Raw genomic sequence first — 27,938 nt, 5'->3', positions numbered from 1 at the left:
TTAAGTATTCTCACCATAAAAAGGAAATGATAACTATCCGATGGGATGCAGGTGGTAGCTAATACTATGGTGGTAATCATTTTACAATTTATAAATGTGTCAAATCGACACATGCACCTTGAACTGACACAATGTTTTGTGCTAATTATATCTCAGTGAAGCTGAAAAAATAAATTAAAACTTAACCTTGCCAAAAAGAGGTCTGACCTTTGCTCTTACCTTCTGGACGGTAATCTTTGTTTGCCTGGGGGGTCTGGGACTAGCCAGATAGTAACAATGTGATTTTTCTTAAAAATATGCTTTTTCTTGTAAAATCAACATCCTAATAACTTGGCTAAGCCAGTGCAGCTGGACTGCAGCTGGTGGCACGGAGCCAGCTGCACCCCAGGGCTGGTGGACCAGCTGCAAAGGCCCCTGGACCACTGGCCCAACCAGCCAAAGGCTAAGAGGTGGCAGTTTTAATGTCACACATTGGAGAAGTGCCATCTTGACCACACTTTCTGGCAGCATTCGATATTCTCAGAGGGGGGCCTAAAATTTAGTAGGCAAACCCCACGATGGGTGATGCTGTTGAAATGGGTGATGCTGTTGATGGCATTCAGGAAAAAGAGGAAGGAGGCCGTGAAGTTGCCCCAGAACATCAGGGTGAGGTCGATGAGCGTGACCTGGTTCCTGAGAAGGAACAGGAAGCTCAGGAGGCCCCCGAAAGAGAAGATGAACGAGACAAGGAAGAGGGTGGAGCCCATGGCCCACTCGCGCCATGAATGGGGGTCCTCACACACCTGGGACACCATGAGGAGCTCCAGGACCAAGATGGCAACCCCCATGGTCAAGGAGGCCACGCTGTGGGCCACGGCCATGCCTGAGGCCAGCCTGGGCACGTGGGCCTGACTCAGGTCTTGGAGACAGTGCAGCCCAGTCTGGTTGGAGGCGGTGCAGAAGCGCCACAGCCGGAAGAGGCAGTTGTCGGCCAGGAGCCAGTGGTCATCCCAGATGGAGATGGAGGAGAGGACCACAGACAGAGGGGCACACAAGATGATGAGGGCCCGGATGAAGGATTCGAAGAAGGGCCGGTGGGGCCTCCTTTGGGCCAGCAGCCTCTGGGCTTGCAGGCAAAGCCTGCAAGGACCGTCCATTCGGGAGATGAGGAGGCGAGCTGGTGGGATGCATCCACTAAAGGAAGCTCACCCACAGGGCAGTGGTCCTGCCAGGGTGCTGACTTCCCTTTGCAGAGCCTCACGCCTGAGGAGAGGGGTGGGAAGGGGTCAGTTCTCAAACAAACACCTTGCACCACTCTGCACGTTACCGAGGGCCATCATCCTGTGCAGGGGCTTGGCCGTGTGCTCCTGCCCGGCTCCCTCACACCGCTCTGCTCAGTTAACAATGTGATTTAGGATGGGGGCTGGCCATACCAGAAAGCCCAACCGCGTGACTTAGGAGGTGGGCTTTGGGTCACACAGTATCCATTGACCAATCAGTCATCAATCAATCAATCATGCCTACCCAGTGGAGGCCCAATCAAAACTCTGAATGCCCGAGGCTCAGGTGAGCTGCCCTTGTTGGTAGCGCTCTGTGCATATTGTCGTTCACGGATGCAGGGAAGTGAACATACCCTGACTTCACGTGGACAGGACAGTGGAAGCTCAGCAGCTGATGTGTCCCCAGACTCCACTCTATTCCTGTCTTCTCTTGGTTGGTTTTACTCTGTCATTTCCCTATAATAAACTGTAACTGTGAGTAGAATAGCTTTCACTGAGTTCTGTGAGTTCTTCTAGTGAATGATCAAACTTAAGGGCAGTTTTGGAAACCCCTGAACCTGCAATTGGTGTCAGAAGTGACGGTGGTCTTGTGGCCTGTGTTGTCTTTAAACTGTACAGTGGACTAAACCCTCACACACTGGCATGTTGAACAAATGAATAAGTGAGTGGGTTGTCCTGAATTGCTCACAGTCAAAGTCCAACAACTACCCTAAGCCTCTGGGGTAGGGACTCCTATCACCCCTTTCACAGGCAAGGAAGCTGAGGCTCAGAGAGGTGAAGCAAGTGGAGGGGGCAGGATGGGAACCAAACCTTCTGGACTCCAGCTCAGGATCTGACCATATAGGGTCCCCCCTCCCCCCCACAAAGGCCCTTCCACCCTCACAAGCCAGGACCTCACCAGCCCAGGACCCTTTGGGAAACAGAACAGAGAAGGGCTAAGACAGACCAAGCCTGCAGCCCCAGAGGCATTTCAGAGGAGGGTGGGCAGGTCTCAGGCCTTCCCAGTGCCCTGTCCACAGCCTACCTGGCCCTGCATCAGGCTGCAACTCAGATATCTTCATGGTCAGCCAGGTCACTTAAAAGATGAAGCAGGGACTTCCCTGGTGGCACAGTGGTTAAGAATCCGCCTGCCAATGCAGGGGACACGGGTTCGAGCCCTGGTCCGGGAAGATCCCACATCCCGCGGAGCAACTAAGCCCGTGTGCCACAACTACTGAGCCTGCGCTCTAGAGCCCGCTAGCCACAACTACTGAGCCCACATGCCACAACTACTGAAGGCCGCGTGCCTAGAGCCTGTGCTCCACAACAAGAGAAGCCACGACAGTGAGAAGCCCGCGCACCGCACAGCCCCTGCTCGCTGCAACTAGAGAAAGCCCACGCGCAGCAACGAAGACCCAACACAGCCACAAATAAATAAAAAAATAAATAAGTTTATAAAAAAAAAAGATGAAGCAGCAGGGGGATGCTGAGGAGGAGCAGGGGAAGCTGAGGTAGACGGAAGGTGCGCTCCAGAGCAAGGCACCATAATCTTTGTTGAGGTTCTTGTTGTTTTAAACATAGAACAAGGGCCAAACCAGACATGCATTCCGGTCACCAGTCTGTGACCTCTGAACTGCATAGCCTGAACCTCCCCACCTCCACCACTTGACCCCTCACCATGCTGCTCGAGCTCCTCATCTCCTGGATGGTCCTGTCCTCTTACTGCAGAGCCTCTGCCATGCAGTTCTCTGCCCTGGGCAGTCTTCCTATGCTCTTTGAACCACCCAATTCCCACCTATTTTGCTGGTCTCAGCTTCAAAGCCATCCCTCGGAATTTTCCTCTGACCCTGCATGTTCAGTACCAGAACCCAGGCCTCTTGACCTCAGCCCAGGGCTCTGGCCCTTCCTACTCCGCTATAAACTCTCTGTCCCCTAGGCTTTCTCATGGCTACTCCAGAATCAACTAATACTCATTCAGATGATCAGTCAATCAACTAACCTTTCTCTTATTGAGCATTTCTGTTTATCAGGCTCTGTTCTAGGCACCAGGGAGATGATAAACAACGAGAGTATGTTCTCACCCTCATTGACCATAGGGGAAGTCAGACAATACAGCGATCATCACACAAATAGATACATAATCACACACCGTAATAAAGGCTATGTATGCAGAGAAGTGTAGAGTTTTAAAGAAAACTAAGAGAAATGGGAAGGCTAATTTAGACTGGGGATCAGAGAAGACTGGGGAGTCAAGGTCTCCATCTTTTTTTTCTCTTATGAATTTCTTTCTCTGTACACTAATAGACTCGCTATTGGCGTTGAAGTTCCTTGCTCCAGGCTCAGTACACAGGAACTGTTCAATAAATGTTGGCTCCTGTTTTAATTTTTCTCCCTACCTCCTGCCACCTGTCACATCCTCCTCCAGAGGGGCAAAGGACGGTTGTCTCTGGAGGTAGAGGGAAGGCTAAGGTGACCTCATCTTTTGGCCTAGACTTTTGTCTCAGTCCCCGAGGACTGATAGCCAGAAAAAGGAAGGAGGCACCCTTTCTTTGGCTCCTACGGTGAGCCGAGCATGGTGCCAGGCCCTTTACAGATGTGCTTTCACTGACCATGGCAACATCCCATGGGGTGGGTGCTAGTACAATCCCCATTCTGCACATGGGGAAACTGAGACCCAGAGAGGTAAGGGTAGCTCATGGGCAAAACTGAGATAAGAACCTAGAGGATCTTGGCTCTGGAGTCAACGTTCTTCCTGCAGCTCAGCAAGCTGCCAGAATAAACACAGAGGCTGGTAGTAGGAAAGACAAAAGCAAACAAACAAAAAAAACCACTGAAAACAATGTGGATGCCCGTTAACTGAGGATTAGTTAAATTAATGATAGAATATTCACTCAATAGAATCCTGTGCTGCTGCTTGAAAAAATGAAATAGATGAATGCCTTTCACACTCCTGTACTGTTTTTTGGGGGGACGGGGTTGCCATAAATCAGCCTATATCTACAGCTATTTTAAAGGGGTTATCAAGCTCAGCTCACAGGTGTGCAAGAGACAGAATATCTGTTTATTTTTTTATTTTTATTTTTACATTTTTTATTTTTTGGCTGCGTTGGGTCTTCGTTGCTGCACGTGGGCTTTCTCTAGTTGCAGCAAGCGGGAGCTACTCTTCGTTGCGGTGCACAGGCTTCTCATTGCGGTGGCTTCTCTTGTTGCGGAGCACGGGCTCTAGGTGCATGGGTTTCAATAGTTGTGGCACACGGGCTCAGTAGTTGTGGCTCGCAGGCTCAGTAGTTGTGGCTCACGGGCTCTAGAGCGCAGGCTCAATAATTGGCGAGCACGGTCTGAGTTTCTCCGCGGCATGTGGGATCCTCCCAGACAAGGGATCAAACCCATGTCCCCTGCACTGGCAGGTGGATTCTTAACCACCGCACCACCAGGGAAGCCCTGTTCATTTGTTTTATATCAACTTTCTTTCTATGCAAAGCCCCATCCAGCCAGGCTGGTGGGAAATTCAACCTCAGCCATTTTTCATTTTCCTCCCCAACATGCATGACCCCTCCTGGATAGTGCAAAAGTCCTGGGGTTGCATGTAGCAGCAAGGCAGTGGGCAGAGCAAGAAAGATCTGGTATGGGGCGGGGGGAGGTGGTGGGCAGCTCGGGCAGGTCAGGGAACTGTGCTTCCACCCTTTGAGGTCTCACCTGCTCCCCGGCCTCTGCCTGGCTCCCCCAGCTCAGCAGGAACGGGTGCCCCCATCTTTGCTCATAGAACTCACAGCCCTTGGCCTCCTCTTCCAGTCATGGAGAACTTCTTTGGGGTCTGGGAAGAACCACCCCCATCCCTAATCAAGTTCCTTTGGGGCTCTCTCCTCTCCATCCAGGAGGCGCCTCTGCTGCCCCCATCACCCCCCTCCCCCACTGCCCAGAAGCTGCTCAACAAACGTGGACTTTTCGATACCAAAGGCAGAAGGGGAAGCATATTTTGCAGGTAACGTCTCTCTCCTGCTTCCCACTCTTCCTCACACCTCCCCCAAGACAAGGAGGTCCAGAACCTTCTTCTCCCATGTGTTTGGCAGAGGAAATTTAATATCTCAAAAAACTGTCTTGTCCACTTTTTCACTCTTATCACTAAGGAAATTCCAAGGGTTTTAGGAGCTCTGTGCCAGAAACAGGCAAAGACCAGATATATATTTGATCACAATATCACAAAGTATAATAGTGTCCATGGGAAAGATGGAAAGAGTAAAGCAGAGGTGCCAAGTTAGTCAGATCATGGGAGCAGGGCTGAAGTCCAGGGCAGGGACAGGAAAAAAACCACAACTGTCTTGTCACAATTTCTCCTGCTACTAAACATATATGTATGTATATATAAACATATACAATATACAGTTATTTACAAATATACACATATATATGGGGGTGCTATACTGTTGCTAGCCCATAGTCCTGAGGGATGGAGGTAAGTTTCTCCTGTTTATTATTTTTATTATCACTAAACATCTCACATGTTATTTAGCAATACATTCAGCTGCAAGGAACTTAATGCCCAACTAATAGGGGCTTAAATTTATTGATGTTTGTTTTCCTCATGTAACAGAAGTCTGGAGTCAGGTACAGTAGGGTTGATGCAGCAGCTCAAAAGTGCATCAGGGACTTAGACTCCTTCCATTTTTCTGTACCACAATCCTCACCATGTTGGTTTCTCATCCTCGGGCTCATTGCCTCATTGTCCCAAGATAGCTGCTGTGGCTCCAGGCATTGTATTTGTGTTAAAATAGGAAAGGGGGGAATGAGTAGTGCCTTGTAAAAGAAAATCAGAAACTTTTCTAGAATTGCTCCTTAGCATCCCCACTTGGGTCTACTTAGCTAGAATGTTTTCAGGTACCCATTTCTCTCAGGGAAGCTGCAAAGTGACAGCTGACTTTTCCAGCCTTTGTGACAGAGGCAGGAAAGGGAGAAGGGGCTTGGGAATGTCTGCTGGTTAACCACAGTGTTTGTCTCATGAAAGCACCATGTTTTATGGTTTACAAAACAGCTACTATTGCCATTTTACGGAAGCTGCAATTGAGGCCCAGAGAGAGCAACTGAGTTGCCTAACTTCAGGTGACGAGAAAGTGGTGAGATAGCCATGGAAACAGAACTGGAGCCGAGCCCAGAGCCCTTTCCAGCGCACCACACTGCCTGTTTCCCCACGTGATCTGCAGGTCTTGCACCCACTCTGCCCAGATATTTGTTCTACAACTTTGTCCAAAGTTGCTCCAGAGCAGGCTGGGTTGAGGCTGCTGGTGGTATCTCTGCAGGGACCACAGCCCAGGTGTTGGGAAGCAGGTCTCAGGCAGCAGGTGTCCAGGGACAGAGCACAGGTCTCCGGGGATGAGGGCAGCCGCTTCCCCATTAGCAGTCCAGCAGGGAAGCCCAGCCTGTCAGCGCTGGCAGACAAAAAGAGCTGGGGTCCTACAGCCTGTCCCACAGACTGGCAAAGGAAGGGAGGTGACAAAGGAGAGTGAGAGAGAAGAGAGGGGATAGAGAAGAGGATATGAAGGAAATGAGAAAGGAGGTGATGGAGGAAAGATGGGGGAGAGAGGATGTGTGGAAGCCATGATGCTGAGCAGCAAGGGATGAGGGGGATACAGCAAGCAGGCTGAGTGGGCTTCCTAGCCCCTGGGTGGGCAGTGGGTCAGGGCTGATACCTGACACCCCCATCAACCACCAGGTACAGGAGTGTGACCACTGTCTTGCCAGCGAGAACAGGGGCTGAGGAAACACGGAGGGAGAGCTCCCTGTCTGGGGGATATGAGGTGGCTTCTCAGAGCCAAACTGGGACCTGAAACTCCTTAGCCAGCATTCAGGCTCTTCAGTCTGGTTCCGGCTTCCTTCCCTGCCAGGCCTGCCCCAGCCCAGACCCTGGCACAAATCATGCTCAGTACGTTTGTTGAATGAATAATTGAAAAACTGTAGAGCAACAAGGATACAAAAGCAGGATAAAAGTGCCCACTTCTACAAACCTTTGAAAAAGGTTATCGGGAGCACAAAGTGGGCTTTTTCTCCCTAAAGTGAAATAAGGAGAGAAATGAAATCTCATGTGTTGCGGGGAGGAAGCTCAGGCTGCTCCGTGGAGAGGTCTCCTTCAGCTGAAAGCTACCAGGGGACAAAAGCATCCACAAGATCTGTCTCAAGGTGAGAGGAGGCTTCCTCGGCCCCTGCCTGACTCCAGGCCCCCACCCACTCTGCCCTGGGCCCTGGTACCTGCCTCTAGCTGCTGCACCCTCCACTTCATCCAGGAAAATCTTTCCAAAATAACCATCTGACCACGTCACTACTCTGCTCTAAACCCTCCAGGACCACCCCCTGGTCAGCTCACAACTTCATGGCCTCTCCCCTGCTCAGAAACCCTCCATGGCTCCCCTCTACCCTCAGGACAGTATCTGGTCTCCTCACCATGGCCCTCGAGGGCCTGTGTGACTCAGGCCCGGCCCAACTCTCCAAAGCTCACCACCTCCTGACCCCTACATGCTCTCTGCACTGCAACCACCCCACGTTTCTCATTGGTCCTCAGACACCCTGCTCTACTCTTGCTCACATGCCGCGTCCTGTCCCTTGGGTGTTTTCGCTCCCCCTGATCTGGCCGACTCCCACTGTCCTGACAGGGGCTGCGGCAGGCACCTCCTTGGTGCACCCGTGCACCTGTGCTGCTCCCATGACCCTAAAGCTCCTTAGAAGTGGGCTGTGTCCCTGGCCACTGCATCCCAGCCCCAAAAAATCCCAGTCACCTCGATTTCTTTATGACCTGAGGATGGACATCACAACATCAAGACCAGGCTCGGGAGGCCCCAGCCAGGAGCCCGTCCATCCCCCGCACATCACTGTGCGCCTTCAGAAATGGGTAACCTGTTTCATCTGAGCCTCACAGCAGCCTGGGTACAGGTGGTGTTTTTCCATCTGCTGAATGAGGAGCCAGGGCCCAGAGGGGAGGACTTGCCTGGAGCCCCACAGGAGCTCCATGGTTCTTGCAGTTCAGCGGATCCAGGCAGCTTGGCCGACTTTAGAGCACACGCTCTTCCCCACCACACCCTGGGGCCAGAGCAGGGGCCAACGTCTACAGCAGGGGGAAGTGGAGGGTGGTGACAGGTTCTTCAGGAGGACCCTAGAGGCAGGTCAGAGGTGGGCAGGACCTCAGGATGGGCGCTGGTAAGATGGCCCGAAGACCAGCCTCTTAGCCTCCCCATGTGAGCCCCCTCTCCACCCCGACTCTGGCCTCATCACCCCGCATATGGACACTGCTCCAGGGCCCCTTTTTCTGACCCCCAGGCTCCCTTTTGCCAGAGCCCCTCCTTCCTCTATAGCCCCAGCCCGCAGGCTCTCCGTGACCCAGAGGACAGAGCCAGGGCCCCTCTTTCTGACCTTCAAGGCCCCTCACGGTCTGGCCCTTCAGCCCCCTCTGCCCTGACATTCTGTTTCAGCCCCTGCACTGGGCCCAGACGGGATGGGGCCCGTGCCAAGGGGGAAGGGCAGAGACATGGGAGGCACATACACCGGCTTCTTTATTGGCAGAGTCTTAGAGACTCAGTAAGGCACAGAGCCCAGGAAGGGGACGGGGTGTCCTGGAGTACATGGTCAGGAATACCTGGGCCCCAGTGCTGGGCGCCCCATCGCGGGGAGCACTCCTGCTCTCTGAGCAGCTTTCAGTGTCTCTCTCCTTCAGGACCCTCTCCTGGGGAGCCTTAGAACAAGGGGCCCTTTTTTCCCAAGAGGGCAAGTGTGGGCGAATGGGGGTGAGGGGAAGAAGGAGGCAGCTCCATGGTGGGCGTGGGGGGGCAGTGGGAGGGAGGGGCCTGATGCTCCTCCTCCCTGAAGGCACTAAGAACAGAGGGGCCCAGCTCAGGGGCGAGTCCCGGAGGTGCGGCGGGTGCTCAGCCTGCTGTCACTGAGCCCCGAAGCACCAGGTGGGCTGGCTGCAGGGGGCTGCCTCAGCTGAAATCACGGTTGGGCAGGAGGAGGGGGGCGACCAGGGTCCACAGGTAGAGAAGCAGCCCTGCCCAGCTGGCACAGATCTTCACCCACACGGCGGTCCACGTGCTGATCATCTTCCGGGTCTCACCGGGTCTGGAACACACCATCATCCCAGTGAGCCTGGTGCCTGATGCTGTGACCTCAGTCCTGGCCCCGACCTTAGGATCCAGCTGCGACCCCTGACTTCACCTCTGGCTCTTACCCTGTAAACTCTAGCCTCGTCTCTGATTTTTTTTTTTTTTTTTTTTTTGCGGTACGCAGGCCTCTCACTGTTGTGGCCTCTCCCGTCGCGGGGCACAGGCTCCGGACGCGCAGGCTCAGCGGCCATGGCTCACGGGCCCAGCCGCTCCGCGGCATGTGGGATCTTCCTGGACCGGGGCACGAACCCGTGTGCCCTGCATCGGCAGGCGGACTCTCAACCACTGTGCCACCAGGGAAGCCCTCTGATATTTTTGACACTTGGCCTTAAGACCCTACATAGAGCTCATGGCCTTGTACCATAGACCTGACCCTGACCTCAATTCCAACCTTGACCTCAGTCCTAGGCATAATATTGTGACCTGATTCTGGTCACTAACCTTGTGATCCTAATTCTGTGACCACACTCCTGGTCCCTGACTTTGGGACCCAGAGCTCCTGACTTTAGTCCTGACCTCTAACGTTGACTCTGACCTTCAATCCCATAACCCCGTCCCTGACCTTAAGACCACAGTTCTGATATCTCTGACCTCAATTTTGACCCTTGGCCCTGTGACCCCAGTTCTGGCCTCTAACCTAGTTACTCTGATCTTAGCTCCTCGACCTGGTCACTTCAATCCTGGCTTTCTGGACTTGTAACCCTAATTGTAACCAAATGACCAAATTTGTTACTTTATATGGCCCCAATCCCAACTCAAGACTTCAGGACTCCTATTCTTGACCCTGTGACTTTGATTCTGACCCCACACCCCACTCCTAACCCTCAAACCATGAATCCCAAATCCAACCCCATAACCCAAATCACCACCCCTGATCTGTAAACCTGGTCTGCCCTGCACAGGCCCAGCCTCAGCTCCCCTGATCCCCACTTCTCAGCACTTAGCGAAGGTACCAGCTACTGCGTGGACTAGGCACTGGCAGGGAAACTGGGGCACAGATGAGGCAGGCTCCCTGGAGGGTCCTAGAGAGACACCTCCATGCCCAAGTCTTAAACCCCAGCGCACGGCTGGAGGGGAAGGGAAGCGGCACGCGCACTGCGGACACTGCGGCTCCGTCCACGCACCTGTACCAGTTGGTGAGCGTCATCATGACATGCAGAGAGGCAAGCACCAGGCAGAAGTGGAAGAAGGAGTAGCTGTAGGTGACGCTGTCCTGCTCGCTGTCGAAGGCCCGGCCCTCGCAGACCGCCCCCTGCTGCTGCTGCGTGGCCTCCAGCACAGGCGGGCACTCCTCCGTCTGCATCAGGCTGTTTACCTGCCGGTGGTCCGAGGAGCGCAGACTGGGGGAGGCAGGGGGAGGATGTGCGTGTGGCTGTCAGGCCGTCCCCACTGAGGTGGGTGGGTGGGCAGCACCAGGGGGCCTCACGCACCGCGGCATTGGCCATGATGACCATGGGCACCAGGGTCCCAGAGCCTCGGGAGCTGGTGGCCTGGAGGTTAGGCCCTGGGCCCTGGAGTTAACAAACTGCCTTGACTCTCTCTACCCCTACTCCCTGTGTGACCTTGGGCAAGATACAACCTCTCTGAGCCTCTGATTCCTTGTCTGTAAATTCAGAGATAATAGTACCTCCCTGATAGGGTTGCTGGGAGGATTAAATGGAGTAATGGTGTTTGAAGCCCCTAGCACTGTGCCTGGCACAGAGTAGAAACCAAATAAACGGCCCCTGTTATTCTGGTTGTTTATTTGCCATTTCCACAAACACGTGTTGAGAACTTAGTACTGCAAAGGATCATACCAGGTACTACATTCATTTAAAATGTTCATAATAATGCTCATTTGCTGGTACATTTGTTTACCTTTTATTCATTTTAGCTAAGTAGTATTACCCACTGCCTCCCCTTTCTCTATGTTTATAATAAAGAGAGAATAATAGTAATGATTTTTGTCATTGTTTTTCTACAATGAGGTCTTGATGTTTTTAACTACATTTAATAGTTTGAGACACATATACAATTTTGAAGATCCAACTTGTATCCTGAAAAAAGTGAACAAAGGCCTGGATTCCAGCCCATTCCATCAAATTGAAAAATCACCCCCTGCTGAGCTTCAGTTGACCCCAATCACCAAATACTGTGCTGATATCTAGTGCACATGAGCCTAGATCTGGGCCATCTAGCCGGAGGCAAGAGCCATCATCAGTGGTCCCTGCCCTCGTGGCTGTTTATGCTTCTTTGCTTCCTGGGTTTTAAGAACTGTGCTAAGAACAGATGGGATCTGTGGGCTCTCTGAGGTGCAGCCCAGTGACTACAGGCCAGGGAGGTGTGAGTATGAGAAGCATCAGGAAGCACAGCTCTGTGCCCACGTTGGGGATGGGGAGGGATAGAGCTCGGGGGCAGGGAAGTGAGCTCCAGCACCACAGCCACTGTGCGCTCATGGCCTCGGACAAGTGGCTGCTCCTCACCAAGTCTCAGTCTCCTCATCTGTAAGATGGAGGTGATGTGGGCCCTTCCGGGTTCGAAAATAAATCAAAGGAGAGGACAAAGAAGAGAGATGTTTGTGAACTGCCCCAACTCAACTAGGAGAAAATGTTTTGAAAAAGGTGAAAACAAAACGAAATGTGAAACAGCCTCAAAATGTTCTAGCCCAGGAGCCTAGAAGCAGGTGTGCTGCTTACAGGCAAATGGGCACTGCCCAGGAAGGGTGACTGGGGGAGAAAAGATCAGGGCAGAGGTGCAGACACACAAAGTGGCACCTGGAGAAATGCCAGGCCACAGGGAGGCAATACCTGAGTCTGCCAGTGTCAACAGTAAGTATACTCGATATTACCATCTGGTGACACAAAACAGCCACTCACAGCCATCCAGCTGTGCAAATATTAATAGTTCTTTGCAATAATAGCAAACACTCATTTGGCACCTACTACTTGCCAAGTTCTTTTCTAAGTGCCTTGTACATATTAACTCATCATAACTCTTCAAAAATCCAATGCAGTAAGTAGTATTTTTATTCCTATTTTACAGATAAGGAAACTGAAGCACAGAAAGGTTGAGAGACTTGCCCAAGGTGCCAGGCTCAACTGCAGGCAATCTGGCTCAAGTCCACACTGATAAGCACTTGCTAAGGCACCCCCTTAAAGAATGTGCTCTTAAGAGCACATGTGATCTTAAGAATGAGCTGCTCTTTCTCAAGGGACACTGTGGGGTCACAAGCCACCCTGGGCATTAGAGGTTATCATCCTTTAACTGAAAAGGAAGCTGAAGCTTGGAAAGGTGAAGCGGCCACACACAGGTGTGAGTGATAGAGCCTGGACCCGCTGGCCCCTGTCCAGGCTCCTGCCCTGGCACCACAGCTGAGCTGGGCACATGGCAACCCGGGCTCAGGAAAGGCCTTGGGCCAGGAGGCAGGGTTCAGCCCCGCCTCCGCTGCCCAGTCAGTCTGTGCCCTCTGAGGGGCTCAGTTTCCCCACCAGCACAGTGCAGGGGCTGGATGTGCTGCCTGCTGCGCGCGCCCTCCAGCTTGGTGTCCCAGTTCCCACATCCTCCCGTCACTTGTGCCTCGGGGCTCCCAATCACGATTCCTTCCCAGAAACCAGCCCCCCACCCTACCTGATGAAGAGGGTGCACAGGATGAAGACGATGAGACCCACGATGCTCGGTGCATCCCACCACTGGGTCTCGTAGCCCTCTGGGCCTGCCAGGGCCGTCCCATTGCCAAAGTGGGTCAGCAGGGTGGGGTTGCATTTCCGGTCTGGGGATGGGAGCATGGTCACCCTCAGCCCACGCAGGCCAGGTCTGTAGCCAGGGAGCCCAGAGGATGGGCTCAGATGGACAGCCAAGGGACAGAGAGACACACAACCAACCACTCAAGTCCCAGCGACAGCACACAGCAGACAAAACAACAGAGACAGCTCCAGGAACAGATGGGGTCCTCCCACCTCCCTGAAGGACTAAGTCTTGGAATGGGCTGGGAATGTCCCCGTCATCTTTGAGGGTCCCCAGCCCAGGAAGAAGACCAGGCCACCTGGAACCCAGGCCTCTACTCACCGGGGACATTGGATAAGGCCAACCAGGTGACAAACATGGTGTAGAGCGTGATGACCGAGGCCTGCAGCAGACCCGAGTTGGGCTGGGCATCCTGGCAAGAGCAGCCCACAGTGTGACTCCTGCCAAACCTGGGTACACCCCACCCCCACCCAGCCCAGCCACGCCCAACCGGGGGACCTCAGAAACCCCCACCACCCTAGGGCCATCCCACCCCACACCCTTCAGGAAAACATACCACCCGGGCCACCCACTGCCACCTCGCCCACCCAAAGGTAGAGTCTTAATTTTTTCTCTTAACAGATTACCCGACTTGTTCCCCAGCTGAGAATCCTTCCAGGGCAGCACTTCCTCACACTCTGAATTAACGCCCTCCTTCGTGTACCCCATCTGCAGCCTCACCTGACAGCCCTCCCTGCTGACTACTCCCCAAACACGGTGGCCACCTCTCTGTCCGTGGAACCTGCCAAATCCTCTCCAACCTCAGGGTCTTTGCACTCACCCTGCCCTCTCCCTGACATCTTCCTCCCCCATATCTCTGCACCAGCAGTGTCTTTATATTCAGGCTTCAGCTCAAACAGGACCCCCCAAAAGGCTCTGAAAACCCTGACTGCAGCAGACCCTGGCCCGGCCTGCCCACCTCCCTTTCAGCCCATACCCTCTTTTATTTTCCACATAGCACGTATTCTCCAAAATTACTTCACCTGGCCTCGTCTCCTACTACCGGTTGCTCTTTCCCACTCCTCACCACACAGACATGCTTGAAAATATGAATCTGAACTCTGTGATTAGGAGCACAGTCTCTGGAGCCAGTCGGCCTGGGTTCAAATCCCAGCTCCACACCTTACTAGCCGTGTGATCTTAGGCAAGTCTCTTTACTCCTTTAAGCCTCTGTTTCCTCATCTGGAAAGTGGGGATGATGATGGTGCAAGGACTAAATAACATGACAAATGTCATTAACTGTTAGCTATTATTATTCCTCCTCTTCCTCACAGCTGTATCCCCAACATCTAGAAGAGTGCCTGGTACACACTGGATGCTCAAGAGGTATTTGCTGAATGAATACTGATTGCTGTGTGACCTGGAACAGAGGCATCACCCTCTCTGGGCTTCCGTTTTCTTACTGGGAAATGGAAGCTCTGGCCAGAAGGGAGATTCCCAACCTTTCTGCTAAGGACCCCCAAAGACTATCTAAGCTACCTCTGAAACACCTGGTGGCCTGATATCCCAAATTGTGAAATACCACTGGACTCAGAAGGCTTCCCTTCTGAAGAACAAGTGATTATCTTGGGATCTCCCACCCACTATCCCAGATAGTCTGGGATTGGAAACTGTGGAATTGCACCTTCTGACACCACTTCTTGAGGCGTCTAGGAATCATCACTCGGTGACCCTTCCTAATGTTCTCCTGATTTGCATGAAAACAATGATGACATCAAAATAATGATAACAATAGCCAATGTCTGATGGATATGCCAGGCACTGTTCTAAGTGTTCACTGTTCTAATATCTATATGCCAGGCACTGTTCTAAGTGTTCATAAACATGGTCTCAATCTTGAGAACAACTCCAAATAGTGTTATTATTCCCACTTTACATTTGAGAAGGAAGAGGCACAGAGAGGTTAAGGCACTTTCCCAAAGACAACCAGCATATAAATGCGAGAGTCAAGACTCTACCCCAGGGAGGCTGACTTGGGATCCCACACTCTTGGCCCAAGCCTCTGTGCTGACGGCCCTGGCCCCAGGACCCCAAGGTTCCTACAAGAAGTCCCACACACCGAGGAGCCTGGTTTCAGGCTGGGCAGAGACAGGCAGGCTCACCTGGACCTTGGGCAGGACAGCGACGATGGATACGCAGAAACAGAAAATGAGGTTGAGGCTGATGAAGGCCTTGCCCTCGTAGCAGGCGCCGGGCTGGGTGTAGTAGATGAACAGCAGTGCCACGGCCGCGATTGACAGCGCGTAGAAGAGGAGGGTGAAGAACAAGAGGCCTGGGAAGGGGGAGGCAGCGGCAGGTGGGTCAGGTGGTGCAAGGACCCCCATCCCTTGTCGAGCTGTGTACTGGGTCTCGGGCCCCAACTTCCTCCTCCAAGGAGTGTCTACTAAACTGCAGTCCCTGGAGGCTTCCCTGGTGGCGCAGTGGTTAAGAATCCACCTGCTAATGCAGGGGACACGGTCCGAGCCCTGGTCCGGGAAGATCCCACATGCAACTAAGCCCGTGCGCCACAACTACGAGCCTGCGCTCTAGAGTCCGCGAGCCACAACTACTGAGCCCGTGCACCACAACTACTGAAGCCCGCACACCTAGAGCCCGTGCTCTGCAACAAGAGAAGCCACCACAGTGAGAAGCCCACGCACTGCCATGAAGAGCAGCCGCCACTCACCGCAACTAGAGAAAGCCCGCGCGCAGCAACGAAGACGCAACGCAGCCAAAAAGAATTTAAATAAATAAATTTATTAAAAAAAAAACTTCCGTCCCTCACCCAGGCTTTGTGAGCTCCTGCCCCACCCTGAACTAAAATGATTCACTTGCTGCAAAAAAAGGTCACCATAAAAATAAAGACAATGGGGCCTCCCTGGTGGCGCAGTGGTTGAGAGTCCGCCTGCCGATGCAGGGGATACGGGTTCGTGCCCCGGTCTGGGAGGATCCCATATGCCGCGGAGCGGCTGGGCCCGTGAGCCATGGCCGCTGGGCCTGCGCATCCGGAGCCTGTGCTCCGCAACGGGAGAGGCCACAACAGTGAGAGGCCCGCATACCGCAAAAAAGAAAAAAAATAAAAAAGAAAAAAAAATAAAATAAAATAAAGACAATGAATAGAGGGGACTTCCCTGATGGCGAAGTTGTTAAGAATCCACCTGCCAGTGCAGGGGACACGGGTTCAATCCCTGGTCCGGGAAGATCCCACATGCTGTGGAGCAACTAAGTCCGTGCGCCACAACTACTGAAGCCCACGCGCCTAGAGCCCGTGCTCCGCAACAAGAGAAGCCACCGCCATGAGAAGCCCGCACACGGCAACGAAGAGTAGCCCCCACTCGCTGCCCCAATGCAGCCAAAAACAAGACAATGAATAGAGAACCATCTCTCAAAAAGTGAACTAGATGCCTGGTGATCAGGGAGGTGTGAAAATCTAATCAACCCTGAAGAGCGCCTTTCTTCTTGATCAATTCAGAAGAACTGAAAAGGGACCCGTTCTGCCACTGGGGTTTCAATGACCAGGTGTCATTCGCGGCTCGCTCTGCAGGGCTTGCTCAACCAGATCCCTCTGAACTCTCCAGTGCAGCTCTCATCTGACCCCACCTCAGCCACCCCGGGTCAGCGGGCCCCTGCCACACACCCTTCCCTCCACGTGACACGGACGGCTCAGTTCCTGCCCTTAGGAGGCAGCTCATGCCCTCCAGGCCGTCGTCCAGCTTCAGGGACCACCCCCCCCACACCGCCCCGACTCCTCAGGTAGCCCAGCCCCCTCGCGAGGCCGTTGGGTGGCACTGACCTGCATACCAGGCGCGGGAGTCCCTCTCCTCAGCCTTCTTCAGCCACCGCTGGTTCCAGGAGTGTGCAAAGTCAATGAGCAGCAACAGCTGGATGAGGAGGAAGACGAAGGAGCCCACGACACCAAAGTAGAACCAGACTAGGCAGGCAGAGGGGAAGGAGGCAAGGGGGTCCAGCCATGGCGCAGCAGCCCCTGTGTCTGGGTCTCTTCTCACGCTCACTTTTATACATTCAACAGTCATTTGTGCTACCCCCTGCACTGGGGACACTGAGAAGCAGCAAAGTCCCCACCCTCAGGAGCCCCTGGCCACGCACAGAGATGCCTTGCATCAGGGTGTGGGTCGGGGTCAAGGGGGGTTTCCTCCAACCCCGAGTTGCCCAAAGGCCATGTGGCCAAGCACCAGAGTCCTGTCCTCCTGGGTGGGAGGCAAGGACCCAGCCAGTAGTCTGGGGTCTGTGTGCAAAGGAGCCCCCAGCACGCTCATCCTTCTCGGTAGCCCCCATCCCTCCCCACCAGGGCCACCTACTGTTGGAGAAGGAGCCGTCAGGAATGTAGAAGGCGCCCACGGTGATGCCCACGAAAACCAGGAATTTAAAGAACCAAAACCTATGGTGGGGAAAGGGGGAGGACAGACAAGAAAGCTGAGTAGGGGGAGAGAAAAAGGCTGGACCCCCAGAACCCCACCCCTGAAGAGCAGGTACTGGGAGAGGTGAGAGAGACTTCCTGATGGTCTGACAGGCACAGAAAATCTGTCCTGAGCCTAGAAAAAGCCCCAAGGGGCAGAGGGAAGGACCAATGATGGGTGAGGATGGTCACCTGGGTTCTAACCCCAACCGTGTCACTAAATTGGTGTGTGGCCTTAGGGATGCTGTTGCCTTTTCTGAGCTTTATTTCCTCATCTGAGAAATGGGAACTACTAAATGAGCTGACCTCTGTGCTGTGCCCTCCTGGCTTCAGCGGCTCCTGAGTCTGAGGGTTAGGGTTTGGAGATTGCTGGAGACAGGCAGAGGATAGGGAAAACCACAGCGGGAGGGGCCCAGGGTGCAGGTGGGACCCCTCCTCACCCATTCTGGATGGCAGCCCTGGGGTCCCGGCTGCTGCGCACGCAGATCATGAGCAGGGTGAAAAGGAAGAAGAAGGCTGCCATAGCGAAGCACATACGGTAGACGGCACGGTGGCCGAGCAGGGAGCCACAGTCGATGCGGCCCTGCAGGACGACAGGGGACCCGGCCACCTCCTCACACACCCAGGGCAGCTGTGGAAACAGACAGAGCAGCTGGAAGACCCCACCCCACCCGGAACCCGGGCTGACTCTGCCCAGGCCGCCAGGCAGGAGGCTCTCCCAGGAGGGCCACCCGAGCCTCCCACTTCCACCCATGGCCCATCTCCGTTCCCACCCACCTCTGCGGCTGAAGCCCTATGAGTGAGCCCCCCAGGGACAAACGGAAGGCATGGCACGGTCCAGGGCAGGATTTCCCAAAGTGCTCTCCACACACCAGCTACATCAGAATCCCCGGAGGTTCCCCTCTCCTACAGAACTAGAGTCTCTAAGGCAGGGTCTGAGATTCTGCATGACTAGCACACTTCCCAGGGAATTCATGCTCTGTACACACTAGTATGTCAGAACCTCTGGCCTAACTATCCCACTGGCTATGAAACACTGAGATGAAGCGAAGATTTAGGACCCTCAAACTGGGCTTATGCATTAAAGTGGGGAGAGCTTACCCTGGGCCAGTGTCTGGCGGGGATGGCGATAATGATTCATGAGACTTCCCAAGGGGACCAAGGCTTATGAGAAACAATAAGGCTCAAACCCTCCTCCCACTATGAAGAAACGACCCTCCATCGTCAAGCTTGGATCATCGGTGCGCTGGCACTCCTGCCCAACTCTTGATCAGCTGGGCCCCCAAGCCTGGGGCCCCTGGTAGCTGAGCCTTTGCCAGAGGCCAGGTCCCGCCGGTGGCTCACCTTGTAGAGCTGGCTCTCCACACTGGGACTCAGCATGATGACGGACACCAGCACCCCCAGGAAGAGGAAGGCCGTGAAGACGAGGCGGCTCAGTGTGGAGCTGTGGCTGCAGGGGCAGCAGCTGCACAGGATGCAGGGGGCAGAGCCACAGAGGCAGGATGCCTGCGGGGAGGCCAGGATGGCACCTTACTCTCTGGTCTCCTCTCCCCTTCCCCGCCCAAGCACGCAGCATCCACCCACTGCCCGCTGCCTGTTCAACATCTCCAAACCTACGCAGAGACTGCCTGTGCCACACCACGAAGGGACACCTCTTCCCCAGATGTCACCCCATATAACTTTTAAGCCCAAGGGAGAGGCCAAGGAAAGCAAGGCTGGAAGAGGCTGGGTCCCACAAGGACACACAGCCAGTAAGCAACAGAACCCAGATTCAAACCTGGATCTATCTCAGGTGTTACTGTGGCTTCGGAGAGAGAGCTGGGGTCACAGTGCTTCTTATTTAGGAGGAGGCAGAGTGGAAAAAAAAAATCCAGAAGGCCAGCTCTTTCACGGATTAGCTATGTGACCTTACACAGCGCCCTCAAGCTCTCTGAACCTCAGTTTCCTCTTCCATATAATGGGAATCGTGACAGTACCTGCTTCTCACATAGCAGTTCTAAGAATGAAATACCGTAGGGATTTTATTTTATTTTTTTATTGTTTTGGCTGCGCTGCACAGCACGCAGGATCTTAGTTCCCGACCAGGGATCTAACCCGCACTCCCTGCAGTGGAAGCACAGAGTCTTAACCACTGGACCGCCAGGGAAGTCCTGTAGGGATTTTAAATTGTAACTCCCTGGGAATTCCGTGGCGGTCCAGTGGTTAGGACTCCGTGCTTTCACTGCCGACGGCCCGGGTTCAATCCCTGGTCAGGGAACTAAGATCCCACAAGCCTCGCAGCACGAACAAAAAAAATTGTAACTCACTCAGGCTCCCTTTCTCCCTTCCCTGCTTTATTTTTCTCTGTAGGACTTACTACCACCTGATTGCTTCATAGTTTACTCGTGTTGCCTGCCTCTCATTGCTAGCGTGCAAGCTCCACCAGGGCAAGAGGGTTTGTCTGTTTTGTTCACCATGGTATTCCCAGAGGTGGGAACTGTGCCTGGCACATCATCGGGAGCTCAGTGACTATCTGCTGAACAAATGTAAAGTGTCTGGCATCGTACCAGACGTATGTTAAGACCTCAGAAAGAGCAAGCGCTGATAAATCAACATCTGTTGAATGAATGGAATGAAGAATTTGAGTGGCCGTGACTTCCCGCTCTGGGGCTGCACCAGTTTGGGACAGCAGAGGCGTCCAACCCTTTCTGTCTCCAGGTCCTCTGCCCTCCGTCAGCCCATCCCTCCCTAGGGCTGGCTGAAATCACTTAGGGGCTGGTGATGCCACACCTTTCGTAGCTGTAGACTCATCCCTTGGGAGCCAGTTCTACAGCCCAGCCTTGGAGGAAGTGGGCCCACATCCAGATACATCTGGTTCACTGTTTCTCTTCCCCCAAACAGCCCTGACTCCTCATTCTGGTATTTAAGAGTCTGGAGGGCAAGAAAGACACAGGCTCTGCCATCCTGGAGCTTCCAAGGGCAGGAAAGATACTCAGCAAGTCATTATACCCGTCATGGTAAGTGTGAAGAAGAAAACATACGTGCTGCCATGAGAGGGACCGGCGGGGGCCTAGTTTAGATTGGGGGTAGTGGATTACTTCCTGGAAGAAGTGACACTTAAGCTGAGAGCTGAACAATGAGGATTCACTCTCCTGACCAAGGGGAAGAAAGAGTGTTCCAGACAGAGGGAACAGAGCCTGAGGCAGCTCTGGGGCGGACAGGAGCTGAGCGTTGGAGGAATGGAAAGAAGTCCCTATGGCCAAAGCTTCATAAGCAAGTGAGTGGTGAGGTCGGCCAGGCTGGCAGAGCCTGGCAGCCATGTGCAGGACCCTCGTGTTCATCCCACGAGCCATGGGCATCCATTGCCATTGGGCATCACCTCCCAAAGCCGGGAGGGACAGGAACAGCCTTATGCTGAGTGACCAGCTTTGTGGAGAGCAGGCTGAAAAGGGCCCCTTGCTCCTCTGAGGCCCCGCCCCCTGCTTTCTGGACTGGTCACAAGGGGTAGAGAACACTCTGCTTGAGGGGCAGCTGCCCTCCCGTATCCCCCACACCTCTCTCCCCAGACTGGAAATGCCCCTGAGAATGCTCCTTCTTACCCATCTCTCTCACCCACAAAGCCAAGTAACAGCACAGTTGCTAGGTGAATGCCGAATGAAATTCTCCCTCACGGTCCAAATCATCCAGCAATTTCTGGTTGTATCTTGCAAACCCCACCCCAATCCCTGACTCCTGTTCATGGCTACCTTGGAGCGGGGGCGGCGGGGGGGCGCAATTAGGAGATAAGCAAATGCCAAAAGAAGTGTTCTGTAAACCATAAAGAGCATTCTGAGATCAGAGAGATTAAGAAACTTGCCAGAAGTCACACAGTAAGTGAACAGCAGTGCTGAGATTCAAGTAATAACAGCGATAGCTTCCCTTTATGACGAGTTACTTGTCCCAGACACTATAAGGGCTTTGTCTAGATTAAGCCTCACGGACACTATGAAGTGTGTTGTAACTTTCCATTTACAAGTGGGGAACTGAGACTCAGATAGGTGATGCGGCCAAGGTCACACAGCAAGTGAGCTAAGGAGCTGGGGTTCAAGGTCAAGTCTGTCTGCACCAGGGCCTGCTAAGTCACTGATGGCAGACTCATTACATTTCAAAACACCCCAGCGATGAAAACAATCCCTCCAGTGCCCAAGAAAACCAAGGGAGGCCAACAGGTACTGATCTCAGGAACCAAGTGCCCAAGTACCCAGGTCAGGGCCCGGCTCTGGCTTGTTACCATTTCAATTTGAGACATTTGAGACACAAGGAAAGCTGCACACTGCAGTCAGGGAGCCTGGCCTTTCAATTCACTGTGGTTTTTGGAGATCAGAATCCAGGTATTCCTGATACCTGAAACCTCAGGATTTCCAAGGGCCTGGCTGGTAGCCAGAGAGACCAGGTCAGGGAGAGAACAATACACACAGCCCCCGCACTGCTTCTGGAGCCTCCTTGGAGTTGTTCATACATTCGGATTCACACTCCACCTCTGAGGATCACGCCTACCACAACCTCTTCCTATAGAAATACCAGCCCACGGGAGTAAAGGCAGACATGTGCACACACATGTACACAGGGGAGTCCACTGTGACACTGTTCACACGAGGAAAATAATAGGGGAAAGCTGAAAATAACTAAATATCCATCATTATATCATGGTACCTCGTGGTATATCGTGATCCCTAAGAGGGATCTCTCTGCTGAATGGAGCAGATGTGTTGGTAAATGGGTATATACAACTAAATATAGTTAAATATAAATTATACCCCAATGAAGTTGATTTTCATTATCAAAAAATAAAAATTTTAAATTAAGAAAAAAACTGAAACAGGCACGGAGCTTTAGGTTGTATGAGCTTATTAGACTATCAGGAAACTGCAGATGACCTCATTACTCAACACCAGGGGACAGTGGTGGCCCACTGACTCCATGGAATGTTACAGAGGCAGGAAAGATGAAAGCCACTAGACTGACAGCAACACAGGCTATGCTTATGATGCAACGTGAAAGGCCAAGGCAGACTACAAACTGTTCCCACACTCAGATTACAACACCCCCTCCACAGATGCACTCCGGGGAGAGGCAGCAATGGAAAAGCACCAGAAAGAAGAGTGGTGGAATTTTAGCACCAGCCAGGTTCTCAGAATGGAGAACTCAGAACTCAGGAGCCCTGGGTCTGAGAGTCTTTACGCTGCGAGGTTCCGTGGCACCCCATAACTGGCTGAGCCACCCTAGCACTAGACCAAACACAGGAGAGAAGAGGTCAGCCCAAGACTACTCAAAGCATACTTCCCTCCCCCACGCAGTGTGAAGAGGAGAGGGCCCTGTCTTGACTCTGCCACCAGCTGGCAGTATGACCTTAGACAAGTGGGACTCAGTTTCTTCAGCCATAAAATGGGCCTCTGGGCAGGGCAGTGAGGTGGCTTGGAGCCCATCAGACAGCCCTGAGTTCCACCAGGTTCCCCATTCCTCGAATGCGGTCTCCAGCACCTTACCACTGAGCTGACAGAGCAGCTGCTGCACGCCAGCTTCAAGCTAACTAAGTCCCACTGAACCCTCCTGACACGCTGAGAGGCAGGTGCCGGTGTTCTCTCCACTTTACAGACAAGGAGAGAGGTCCTCAGTCACGCCGCTGAGAAGAGGCCAAGCCAGGACCAAGACCAGTCGGTCTGAGCCAGAGGCCTCTCACGCTCCCTCGACTGTAGAAGGTCCTCCTTAAATATCTGCTGACCGTCCAACTCACCATGTGCTGGCTTGGCTGGTGACTCCCATCCCTAGTGGGCCCATCTCATCTCCTCCCAGCCAGGACTCACCTTCAGCCCAGTCCAAATGCTGACCAAGGGAACGACTTTTGTCCCCTTCCTGCCTTGACAGATTTGCATCTGACCAAGAGGCAGATGCAAATGCGTCACGGCAGGAGGGACAAAAGTCTTCCCCACCGACCCATGTATGCCAAAATGTTCCCTCTAAAGATGCCTGGCAACCCCCCCTTAGAACTTCACTCCTGTGGGGCAATGTCCATTGAAACAGGTTGTTATTGGTATCCAGTAGTGCCCAACTGTACCACTTAATACTGTGTGACTGTGGGGAAATCATCTTCCCTCTCTGATCCAGCTTCCTCAGCTGTGAAATGGGGATAATATTCACTGCTTCATTGGGGTCGTTGTGAGGATTAAATGAAAGGGTATATACAAAGTGCTCACTACACTGCTGGGCCTGGGCTACCACTGGACAGCTCTGGGCTGGGAGCTCTGGGCCTACAGTAAGCACTCAGTAAATGGCAGCTCTTGTCTGTATCATGATCTGTAAAATAGGATAACTATGTCATGGGGTTGGCGGGTGGGGTGCGTAATGAGATGGCAGGGGTGAAGGGCTCAGCACAGCACCTGGTGTGCAGTAAGTACTCAGTAAATGTCAGAGGTCAGAACGCCAAGGGGAGGCCACTGACCCGAGGGGCAGGTCCCTTGCGGATATTATATACTTCCTAAGCGAACCTCCCGATTCCACTCTGTGCCAACCCTATCCCTCAGCATCCAGGATGTGAAGGGAGGGAAGGTGTGGGCAGAAGCCTAGACCAGGAATCAGATTTTAATCCTGACTGTGCAGTTCCTCCTCCTTTCACTGTGCAACCTTAGGCAAGTCAGCTAACCTCTCTGGGCTGCAGCTTCCTCATCTGTAAACTGGGGGTTGGAGCAGGACTGTCAGGTGCCTTCTGACTCAACATTGTAGGAGTCTGACTCAGAGAACAGCAACTGGCTCCAGACGGAATTCTCCACCCACCTTTTTAAGATGATAATAACAATAGCTCCTATTTGGAGCACTTACTCTAACAGGGCGGGGCACTTTTAAATCTTCCCAACTCGGCATTATGAGGGAGGTAGACAGGGAGACAGAGGCACAGAGAAATGGCAGGTCTCCCTTCAACACTCCCCCCACCCCCAGGATAGCCCAGCTTGATGGAATTCTGGTCAACTCCAAGGAAACTCTCCCTCCCCCAACAGGAAGCAAACCCTTTCTGGCCAGAGCCCTAGCCCAAACCTTGGTTTCACTGGGCAGGGAGGGATCTCAGGGAACAGTTCTTGATTCCCCCTCCTGCGGGTGTGCACACAAACACACATACACACACACACACACCCTTCACAGATGGGGAAGTAGAGGCCCAGGGAGGACAAGAGTCCAGGAACCCACTATGTAGCCTCTCTGTGCAGATATCATTCTCCAAAAATGGCTGTAAAGTAAATCTCTAGATCCCCCAGCTGTCCGCCCCTACACCCCCATCCTAACACACTCACACAAATCAGGGACAAAGGAAACTGGGATTTCAGCAGCCACCAGACTCCCCCTCCTGCCTCTCCACTCATCTTTTGTGTGGGGCAGAGGGGGAGGGGGCTGCCTGAATGAACCTCAGATTTAATGAAGGGAAGAGGGAAGGGAGAGGGGGCTGGGAAAGGAGAAAAGAGAAGGGGCCTCCCAGCCGGGGTCTGGCGGACGCTCCTCCCCTCTGCTGGCTGCTCCCCAGGTCCCCCAGCAGACGACCAGGTAATCCCTCCCCCCCACACACCCCAACCTCCCTCAGTTCCTGGGTTTTACCACCCAGAGCTGGGCCGATGGCGGTGGTAACCCGCACCCCTCACTCAAGACCGACTTAGAAAAGCAAAGGAGGCCTCCTCCCCTCCCCCAACTTCGGCTCTGGGGCCCAGAGGGCAAGCGTCTGGGGTTCACTGGGGAGGTGCCCAGGAATTAGCCTGAGCCAGACTGAACGAAGCAGAGACAAGACACAGAGAGACTGATAGACTGAACGGGCAGACAGACCCCGGCGGACAGACACGGAACCGTCTAGACAATGACAAATGGAGAGGCTTCGGACGGACAAAGACAGTCGGACAAACGAACGGACAGATATCAGACACATACAAATGGACAAACTGAGGCAGGCGGGTAGGGACAGAAAGACCAACTGACAGATTGCCAGAGAAACAGAGGACACACGGCAGAGAGGGACAGGGACCGGCAGGCCACACAAAGAGAGCGTCCGGGAGGGAGACCAGACGCGCACTGCCAGGACGACTCCAACAGCTGGGGCCGCAGCGCCCACCCCCGCCCCGGGCTCTGGGCCTCAGTCTCCCCAGTTCCCTGGAGAGGCGACCGCCCAGGACACCCCCTCCCCCGCCCGAGCGCGCCCCACCCCCTCCCCCGCGGTAACCCGATCCCCGGACACCAGCTGACCCCGGCGCCCGCGGGCCCGGGATGGGGGCGGGGGAAGTAGGTGAGAGGGGGGACCTGAGGGGCGAGGAGGCGGGGTGCGGGCCCAGAAAGCCAAGTTTGGAGGAAGGAAAAAGAAGAAACTATTTGGAGGAAGAAGACAGGACAAAAGTGCGAGGCCGAAGAAGGGGCAGGCGGCGGGGGCGGGCGCCGGGGGCGGGACTCACGCAGCTGAGCAGGGAGCAGGCGCCCAGACAGGCCCCCATGTCGGCGGCGGCGCGGGGCGCAGGGCGCGGGCAGAGGGGCGCGGGATCCGGTCGGACTCCTGGCGCCGCGGGCTGGCCCCGCCCTCAGCCCCGCCCCGGCCCCGCCCCGCCCCGCCCTACCTGCCGGAACCGCTCGCCGTCTTCCGGCGGCGCTCGGGGCCTCCAGGGACTCACCTGGGCCAGGTGCGGCAGGTGGGACCCTAGGGAAAGTGGAGGTACCGGGGGTTCCAGCGGCCGCGCGAGCCGCGCAACCGGGCTTGTGTCCGGATCCAAAGTGATGGTTTGGAAATAGTGAAACCTGGGTTCGAGTGCCGACGAGGCCGCAATGCGACCTCACAACACTTACCCCGGACTCCCACCGCAGGGGACAGAAGCCAAGAGATGGCCACCCCTGACTCCTCGGCGCTTGGCACGGAGCCTCTGCCCAGTACATAAGCGTTGAATGATGAATGACTGGACAAAGAAATGGGCAAGTCACTTCACCGCTCTGATCCTCAGTTTCCCCATCTGTAAAGTGAGGATACCTACCTCAGAGGGCTGTTACAACACATAGGAGATGCTTGCCAAGTGTGAGCTCCCTCTGCCTGTTACTCCTAAGACCCCGCCTCGCACTCTTTCGTCTGTCCTCCCCTCCATCCACCTGTTCTTTAAGCTCTACTGACTCCTGTCTTGGGCCACATGCTCCCCAGAGCCACCCGGCTCATCGCTCCCCAGGGATGCCCGAGCCTGGCCCCCAACTAAGGAGGTCAGAAGGGGTGGGTGGGTCACATTCCTGCCAGACCGTCCCCCAGAGGTAGGTGGAAGAGACCCAGAAGCAGGGCTCTGTAATCACTCTTAGTTCACCCTCCAGCCCGCCCCTCACTCAGCCGTAGATGGGATAATGTTAGGGAAGGAAATCTGCGTGCCTCAAAGCTGGCCCCGGGGCCAAAGATCCTACCTGACTGCATCCTTGGTGATTCATGGAGCGCCAGGCTTAGCCATTCATTGTGCTAGGACTGTTCCGCAAACATACCCTACACTTTCCCTCCTCCACACTTTAGCACACAGGATACCCTCCCCCTGGAAAGTCCTTCTCTTTATCCCCCTCTCTACCCTTCAAAGCCTTGCTCACAATCTCATATCTTTTTGGTGAAGAGAACCACCCTTCCCCCAAAACAACTACCTGGCCCCATTAGGAATAAATATTCCTAATATAAATATATCCTGCTTCCCTGTGTTTCTACAACACGGGACCCCTTTACAGCCCCACAAATAACTAAAGTTACCACACAGCTCAAGCTTGTACCAAACTCTTTCACCTACATGGTCCCATTCAAGCCCTTTAGTAACCCTGAGAAGTAGATTAACTCCTACTCCATTCCATTTTACAGATGAGGAAACAGGTTCAAAGAAGTAAAGTGACGTGCTAGACATAAACTGAGCACTGAATAAACATCAGCTATGACTACTGTGGTTAGTTACTATTGCTGCTCAAAGCCACAGAGCTCAGAAGGGCAGAGCTAGAAGACCACCCAATCTGGCCCTGATCTCAGAACCCAAGGCCTGTCCCCGACATCTCACTGCCTCTGTTTGAAAGTAGAGGTGACTATACCCAGTCAGCCTCTTTTTCTGTCCAATAATGTCTTCAGTCCTAGTCAGAGACCCTCAGGAGACTTTGAGCCGCCCAAGGACTGTCTGACTCACCTCTGGCCGGTCCCTCCCCTGCCCTGGGCACAGCACAGGGCCTGGCACACTAAGGCAGTGGATGCTTCCTGAATGAATGAATGCCTGAACATTTACCACAAGGCCAGTGTCCTCATTCTGCCGCCTAGGAGTCTGAAGTGAGCCCTTCTCACGGCCACCCACCCCAGGGTCAGTTCCTCTTGACACTGCTGCCCCAAGAGCCGAATTGTCCACCCTCAACCCGTCCCTTTCCATGAACTGG

The 27,938-nt window shown here is 53.9% G+C and overlaps 2 protein-coding genes across 3 annotated transcripts; both read right to left on the bottom strand.

Moving 5' to 3' along the window:
- Positions 1 to 531: 531 nt before the first annotated feature.
- TMEM37 (transmembrane protein 37) lies at positions 532 to 1,136 on the bottom strand. The gene is given in 2 exon segments (XM_060118737.1): positions 532 to 557; positions 560 to 1,136. Coding segments are annotated over 2 exon segments (603 nt in total).
- Positions 1,137 to 8,755: 7,619 nt separating this feature from the next.
- On the bottom strand, positions 8,756 to 26,094 carry SERINC2 (serine incorporator 2). Of its 2 annotated transcripts, none has more exons than XM_060089351.1 (10): positions 25,976 to 26,094; positions 18,882 to 19,043; positions 17,978 to 18,168; positions 17,440 to 17,519; positions 16,914 to 17,051; positions 15,244 to 15,413; positions 13,424 to 13,514; positions 12,986 to 13,127; positions 10,504 to 10,719; positions 8,756 to 9,335 (listed from the first exon to the last, which is right to left on the bottom strand). In XM_060089351.1, the coding sequence occupies exons 1-10, from the start codon at positions 26,012 to 26,014 to the stop codon at positions 9,200 to 9,202; spliced, it is 1,365 nt and encodes a 454-aa protein (XP_059945334.1). In that variant the 5' UTR covers positions 26,015 to 26,094; the 3' UTR covers positions 8,756 to 9,199. The 2 variants fall into 2 exon arrangements, with proteins under 2 accessions (XP_059945334.1, XP_059945335.1); XM_060089352.1 differs by lacking the exon at positions 25,976 to 26,094 and adding an exon at positions 25,827 to 25,844.
- Between the last annotated feature and the right edge of the window lie 1,844 nt (positions 26,095 to 27,938).

The sequence above is a fragment of the Mesoplodon densirostris genome, chromosome 2 (assembly GCF_025265405.1).
Source record: "Mesoplodon densirostris isolate mMesDen1 chromosome 2, mMesDen1 primary haplotype, whole genome shotgun sequence".
Taxonomy (NCBI): Eukaryota; Metazoa; Chordata; class Mammalia; order Artiodactyla; family Ziphiidae; genus Mesoplodon; species Mesoplodon densirostris.
The sequence above is the reverse complement of the archived record's forward strand: the minus strand, read 5'-3'. Positions and strand labels throughout refer to the sequence as shown.

Excerpts from the sequence above, each read along its gene's own strand:
- SERINC2 (XM_060089351.1), bottom strand. The coding sequence starts at position 26,014 with ATGGGGGCCTGTCTGGGCGCCTGCTCCCTGCTCAGCTGC. Across the intron at positions 13,128-13,423 it reads GGCCTTATCCAATGTCCCCG|ACCGGAAATGCAACCCCACC; the intron begins GTGAGTAGAGGC and ends TCCCATCCCCAG. Across the intron at positions 9,336-10,503 it reads ACGCTCACCAACTGGTACAG|ACCCGGTGAGACCCGGAAGA; the intron begins GTGCGTGGACGG and ends GGTGTGTTCCAG.